Source organism: Trypanosoma equiperdum (assembly GCF_001457755.1).
Source record: "Trypanosoma equiperdum strain OVI genome assembly, contig: ctg_1648, whole genome shotgun sequence".
Lineage (NCBI taxonomy): Eukaryota > Euglenozoa > Kinetoplastea > Trypanosomatida > Trypanosomatidae > Trypanosoma > Trypanosoma equiperdum.
This window is the reverse complement of record NW_027123669.1, coordinates 6,190-7,057: the sequence shown is the minus strand read 5'-3', so window position 1 is coordinate 7,057 and position 868 is coordinate 6,190. Positions and strand designations below refer to the sequence as shown.

The 868-nt window shown below is 33.4% G+C and overlaps 1 pseudogene across 1 annotated transcript in view; it reads left to right on the top strand.

Annotated features, from left to right (window-relative positions):
- Positions 1–639, top strand: part of TEOVI_000758100:pseudogene — a 1,612-nt pseudogene extending 973 nt beyond the window's left edge. The window contains 2 exon segments of the mRNA in view: positions 1–593; positions 595–639. The exon segment at positions 1–593 is cut by the window's left edge and continues 973 nt beyond it. Of these exon segments, the coding sequence occupies positions 1–593; positions 595–639 (638 nt within the window).
- Positions 640–868: the final 229 nt, after the last annotated feature.

The following is an 868-nucleotide window of genomic DNA, read 5'->3' as shown; positions in this document are numbered from 1 at the left end:
TGCTTTGATGCAAGCCACAGTCCGCCCCAAACTGACAAAAGAAACAATACTGGCGAGCACAGCGGCGAAGCAAGGCGGTAAAAACTTATGTACTAAAAGACACCTCCAAATACATGTCAGCTGACGATACCAAAGTCAACCAGAAAGCGGAAGAACTGTATGCACCAGGAAAAGCTCTGGATTCAGATAAAGTGTGGGAGAACATGAACACTGTTACAATTGATAGAAACATATACAATCCCAGCCTCAGCCAGGACGAAAAACTAAGCCAGATAAAGGACATTAATCACTTACGAAAGATTTTGACGTACTATCAAGGACAAAGAGTTCTGGCACTAGCCGCAAAGGAAAAGGAATTACAAAAGGCAATGGAAAATTCTCAGCGCAAAGTTACAAGCGTGCAAGACAAAAAAAAAGAATTCAATGAAGCAGGAAATGATGAAGAAGCCTGTAAAAAACTAGAAGCCAAGGGATGGACTTTTAACGAACAAGACAAAAAGTGCGAGTTGAAAAAGGAGGTAAAAGAAAAACTAGAAAAAGCAAAACAAGAAGATAAAGATGAAAAAACAAACACCACAGCAAGCAATTTTTTAAATTAATAATGCCTCTTTTTTGCTTGCATTTTTTATTATAGTATAACACTTTTAAGAATTACTGGAAAAAATTAATACATTTTAATATTTTTAAATAAAAATTTAATAATTTTAAAATTGGGAAATTTATAAAATGTGCGTAATAGTATCATGTTGGTGTATATTAGTAAGATTAGAGATATGGTATGAAAAATGAGCGATATAACAATTTTTGATATTTTGGTTACCTCTTTTTTTTTATACAAATATTAGTCAGGGCTGCAATAATAATAATT